We start from the raw sequence: 5,799 nt of genomic DNA, 5'->3' as shown, positions 1-5,799 counted from the left end.
GTTTAAATTGTATCTTAATCGTTTGAACAGTTTGCTTACGTCTTAATAAAAGATAGTTTCGTGAACTCGTGACGTTTGTGTTGTGATCGGCTTATGATTGGTGGCGTCTTTTGACGTCAGGACGGAAGTGATGACGAGCGTACTGGCTGCTGATTGACTGATAAAGTAAAGCTGAGACGAGTCTCAAACCGCACTAGTCCCGTGCCCATCGTCTAATGGTGCGACGCGTGGGATGTCTGTGGCAGGGTGAGTGAACAGGTAAACATAGCGGTTTAAAGCACGGAATGGACCAAAACAGCGCGGACGTAGCTTCATTTAACGGCTGCTGCGCATAACGTCAGTGTTAAACGGTTCGTGTAACGGTCTTAGCTCCTCGCGCTGCGTCTTTATATTTTATTATTTTAGTGTTTGAAACTTTGACGTGACGTCGTTTGGAGCCATTTGAAACGATTCACTGCGACAGCGTTTCAAAAATGTTTCTGTTCCCATCCTGAAGCCGTGCTGTTCAGAACACTGCTGTAGAGCAACGTCTTGCTTACAGAGTAGAGACACGACAGGAAGTCACACGACAGGCAGGTCATCTTTCATGAAGAATTGGGAGTAATACAATCCGGCTCCAGACAGGCAGCAGGAGGAGGCTGGGTTCACACAGACGGTTGGACAGACCACGGGTCCAGCATCGATCGAACCTGAGCTACGTGCTCTTCTAGTTTAACACTTCGACCACCACGGTCCTGTAGCAGCTACGTTCACGGCTGCGAATACGCTTCTGACGTTAATCAAATCGATATGATTTCAATGACGGAGGATCTGTTGTTGTCTTGGTGAGACTAACATTAACATCAACCCCTGTGTAACTGTGTAGCTGACTACATCGAGTTACATTAAGTTAATGTACTAAGTTATGTGTACGTCTTCTTAAACGTGTATTACATTGTTCACGTTACAAGTTGCACAATAGAAAATGCACTATGGCAGTGAGACCTATAAATTCTACTTTATTAACCATTCTATTACACCTCGTTATAATGCAGTGCCTGCTATGACCTCATCACGCCCTTGATTGATTTTTATTATTGTGTCATGCACATTATTTGTCCAGCCTAAATCCGGCTTTTAAGGTTAAAGCTTATACTACCTTACATGCATTTACGTTTACGATACAATACCTTACCCAATTACTTTTGCTTATAGGTCCCAACATTAGATATCCCACTGCTGTGACACAACTTCCAATATTATCATAAAACTACAAGAACAAAGTTATTCATAAACGTACTGCTGTTGTTTTAGTATTCTATCTTCCAGTGTTCACTAATGTGGCTAATGATTAGCTCACATCCAATGAACTGTGTCTGACTGTCACTGTGTCCAGGACAAGACCCCTGAGAGCCAGAGGTCCTCCGGCTTCAGCAAAGATACATGAAGACTTCCCAGAATCCAGTGTGACTGCAAACAACATGAGGCTTCCTTTACGCTGGGCAGCACACAGGTGATTTTCACAGAACACAAAGACTCCGCTGTTATCTGTGAACCAGAGCATTAAGATAGACACAGCTCACTTGCTCTGCATTGTCTTTAAGGTCTTACAGAAGAACACCAGCGTCATTTATGTCTAGTTTGTTTTTAGTGCAGGTGCCTTTCGGTCACTTTTAAAAATCTTACACACAGTCACAGTCATTCTTAGAACAGCCATTCTAAGGATGCATGCTTTCCCTCTCATCTCACTGGTTTCCAACAGAGGTTGGATATAATGACCTCCTTCTGGGGTGTGTTCAGTGTGAACATGAATATTTAATGTGCAATCCACACCTTTCTTACATCCTGTAAAAATGCTGCAGCCTTCTCAGCTCAACATTCTCTACAACGCTGACACACGCATAACAGCTCCTCTTGCACCTTGACACCCCACCTGACGTAAATGCTTATTATCTGCTGCAGAATCACATGTGGATTGCAGTGTGCACCTTTTATTACCATCAGCAAGTTTTCTGGTTAAGCAGGTTGTAGCATAGAGCAGATAAAAGTTTGTGTTGTTGAAGTTCTGACTGAGTTGCTGCGAAACTCGATTAGCTGATCACCTTCTTGCCGGATTTTTGTTTTAGTAGAGGACACAAGTCAACTCAATGAGGGACTTCAAGCATGTACAGATGCAAAGACACACATTTACTTCAGCTTTTATATCGCTGTATTAACTGTTGGATCTTGTCACAAGCCAATTTACGGTAAGTAAGCAGCGAAACCTTCCTTTGTTCTTTTTATCATGCTGAAAGAGTTGAGCTGTCTTACTACTTTGTCGAAATGTAATTTATTTAAGGTTGAGATAGTGACTTAGAGATGTGCATGATTTCTCCCAAAACGTTTACTTAATGTAACAATGGATTATTGTTTAAAAAAAAAAAATTCATTCTCTGTATGTATTTGTGTCCCAAAGGGTTTAACCTGAGCCAGGTCAAAGAACAATTTTAGCAATCATAGTATTTTACAGGGTTAGTAGCATACAGCTGTTTCAATATGCACGTATAGAAAACCTTCCCTGTGACTTTAAACCCCCCAAAAAATAGTGTTTTTTTGCCTTTTGTGCACTTAGTTTGCCAACCAAGTCTTGAGCAGTTAACTGCTGATTTTACTCAATAAATCCTATGTATGAGACTTCCTGTATTAAAGGTTATGCTGTTAATTCACTAGTTTAATTGTACTCACAGGGCTGCTCACACTCGGGTTGCGTGGAAGAAAAAAGCAGTCAGGCTGCATTTCAGAAAATGATCAAGCTGTTTACCTTTAAAAGGATGTTAAGGCATTCAAAGTCAGCAAACCCCTTCACGGTTGTGTTTTGGAAACTATTATTAACCGACAAGATGTTGTATACTGTACGAGTGCAGCGTTTTTTAGCAATATGTGGTCGCATTAACAGTGGTGAAAAGGCACACCTTCAAAAATACACTGTCCTGTATTTTATTAAGATTAGATTAGATTAGATTGGATTCAACTTTATTGTCATTGCACAGAGTACAAGTACAGAGACAACGAAATGCAAACAAAGCAGTAAAACTGCAGAGTATGTGCATATGTAAATAAATAAGATATGGAATATGAACAGTATTGATACAAGACTAGCAGCAATAGAAGTAGGTAGTGTAGAGTCAGTTTTGCTGGCTCAGTGGACCGTAAAAAAAACCATACATCCAATCCATCTTAGTCAGACAGACTTTCTGCTTTAGCTGTGTGCGTTCCCATAGTCGCGAGGGGCATGCTGTCACTGTGGTGTGCATGAGACCAAACTACGTTTATGTTCAGTTGGCAATCCCAATGGTCAATCCTCTAAACACAGCAGGCCATGCCCACCCAGTCCTCAGCAGACAGCTTTTCTACTGGTTTTAATAGAGAAATAACATCAGTCTGTTAACTGTGAGACTCTTGGTGGAGAATACCTGCTCAGATGGTACTGTATTGGAAAAATTAACTAAGTGTGGTTGAAACCTATTTTATAGTTGAAGAGTAAACTTTGCTAAGACTAAGACTCCGTGACCTGAAATGTTTATGACCTGAGCTGTTTTATGGTCTGAACTGTGTTGACCTGACAACTGCCAGACCCTTTAGCCACTTATTTACTCTCCAAAGAACTGAATGTATGTCTGCTTATCTCCAAAGGAAACATGATATTATAATATAATATAATATGAGGCATCACTGAAGTGTTCATTTTTGCTATCCTCATGTTGTCCAATTAATTTGATGGGAAGAGATGTAATGTGTCTTTTGGATATTTTTATAGTTTCCACCCCATCAGGAGTCATAGTGATCCGAACGGCTGATCTGGATCCACCACAGATTTACACGTGCATCAAGTGTAATGCTGATTCATTGTTATATGTGTATGAGTGGAAGCTCTGTTCATCTGTTGTCACATCAATCAACACTGATCTAGTGGATAAGGCACATTCAGTCACACTAAGAACAGACACCACATGTATGCATCCAGAAGATTTACACTGCACTGCACACATACACAAAGGGAAAGATGCATGTTTTGAAAAAAGATGGTTTAGAAGTAAACACTAAGTTGCATGTTCTGGAATGAACATAGATGTGCTGTTTCTGTAATTTTACCCAAACCAGAAAATAAGTCACCCTCTCAGTTCCATCACAGATGTTCAGAGGATGCTTTCCTTTTTTGACGTTCCTGGTTCACACTCACATGACTTCCTGTCAAAACACAAAAATGATGAATGGCAAGACTTGGGACCGTGGATAAAAAAATGTGTCAATGCTGACGTTTGGGAAAAGACATCAGATCCTGTGGTTCAGTATAATCCATTTTTGAAAGTGTTTAGAAAATGATTTACATCTGTTGTTCACACATTCAGGACTGTTCAACTGGTACCAGACACACATACAGACAGTGTTGTGCAAGTTCACACCTCTCATGAACTAGTTCAGTTCATACAAGTAAACATGAATAGTTCACGTTCACCATTTAAATTCTGAACTAGTTCATAGTTCAGTTCATTTCATAGTTTTAAGGTGGAAAGAAGAATGAAAGACTTAACTTGTTTTTTAAAGAAAACTTTATCCATCACTACCCCTTGCCTTAAACTGTACTTCATATGTATCAATTCCTAAACGAAATGTTTTTAATTTGTTTTAATTATTGCTAATTTTGCCTGTTTATTTATTCATACCCTGCACGAGTTTGTCTACCTGTTGCTGGGAAATCATACCCTTGAAGGCTGCAGACAATGTGGTTTGGGTCATTTGGGGCTGTTGGCAGGGGGTCTTGGTCTTTTTTTGACTTTCAATTACTTGGAGATAACTTTTTAGGCTAGCTGGTTGCTTCAGCTCCACATGCCGTTTTAAATTAGATGCGGATGAGGCTGACGTCCGGACTTGCTTTTTCAGCGCAGGACGACACAATTTGCACAGAAAGGTGAGATTTTTACTGTCGGAATCTTTATCAGACAGTGTGTAAAAATCCCGCAAATAATAATAATAAGGTGCATCGGATGTAGTCGCTGAGTCTGCGTCTCTGCTTTCACTTGCCATTTTTATATGAGGCCGAGAGCTGTTGTCTTGGAATACGTTGCTTGTTTGGACTACATGTGTGTGCGATGAATCATGGGTAACGTAGTGCGAAGTCGAGTTAGTTGGTTTAGGTTAGGCTACATCGCGGACATTTTACGGGCACTGAGCAACGACATGGTGCAAGTGTTCGATTTAGACAGCGTCTCTCCTCAGGAGAAGGAAAAAATTCCGTAACGTTTTAGCTAGACCTAAAACTATAATATATAGATAAATAATATGATAATATGAACGTGTTCACCGTTCAAATTCATTATTTGTCATTAAGTTGCGTTCAGTTCATCGTTCTCATAAAAATGAACGTGTTCAATGAACGCGTTCTTTTGAACTCGTTCATGCACAACACTGCATACAGATGCCCAATTATTACGAACAACATTTTAAGGGCTCAGAGGTAATCATGATGTGGGTTTAATTAATAATTAACAATGAAACCTGTGGTTGTCAGACCATGATCTGACAAAGTCCACTGAAACAGAAAGCCATCGATGGTATTACACCAGTTTTCAACTCTCTATTGAGGGCAGGTGTAATTGTTCCTTGCAAGGATTCACTAGTGCACACTCCGATTTTTCCGGTGAAGAATATTTTTGATAAATCACAACCTGATGATTTGCGATTCATCCAAGATTTGTAAGTTGTCAACGCCGCAGTACAACAACGCGCTCCGTCTGTTCCAAATCCTTAAACAATTCTTTAGCAAGTTCTGAGGGATAGTAA

At 40.2% G+C, this 5,799-nt stretch overlaps 1 protein-coding gene and 1 long non-coding RNA gene across 3 annotated transcripts in view; one reads left to right on the top strand and one right to left on the bottom strand.

Annotated features, from left to right (window-relative positions):
• Positions 1 to 138: 138 nt before the first annotated feature.
• st3gal5 (ST3 beta-galactoside alpha-2,3-sialyltransferase 5) overlaps positions 139 to 5,799 on the top strand; it is a 27,968-nt gene continuing 22,307 nt past the window's right edge. Inside the window, exons 1-2 of one of the 2 annotated variants that reach the window (XM_034597476.1) lie at positions 139 to 246; positions 1,376 to 1,492. In XM_034597476.1, coding sequence (XP_034453367.1) covers positions 233 to 246; positions 1,376 to 1,492 — 131 coding nt within the window. In that variant the 5' untranslated portion in view covers positions 139 to 232. Of the gene's footprint in view, positions 247 to 376; positions 825 to 1,375; positions 1,493 to 5,799 lie in introns of those variants that run through there. The other variant, XM_034597475.1, reaches the window with a different exon arrangement.
• The window catches only part of LOC117768961, an 11,672-nt gene continuing 10,948 nt past the window's right edge, over positions 5,076 to 5,799 (bottom strand). Inside the window, exon 3 of the long non-coding RNA XR_004615124.1 lies at positions 5,076 to 5,227. This is a non-coding gene — a long non-coding RNA (uncharacterized LOC117768961). The remainder of the gene's footprint in view (positions 5,228 to 5,799) is intronic.

The sequence above is a fragment of the Hippoglossus hippoglossus genome, chromosome 10, assembly GCF_009819705.1.
Source record: "Hippoglossus hippoglossus isolate fHipHip1 chromosome 10, fHipHip1.pri, whole genome shotgun sequence".
NCBI classification, from domain to species: Eukaryota; Metazoa; Chordata; class Actinopteri; order Pleuronectiformes; family Pleuronectidae; genus Hippoglossus; species Hippoglossus hippoglossus.
The sequence above is the reverse complement of the archived record's forward strand: the minus strand, read 5'-3'. Positions and strand labels throughout refer to the sequence as shown.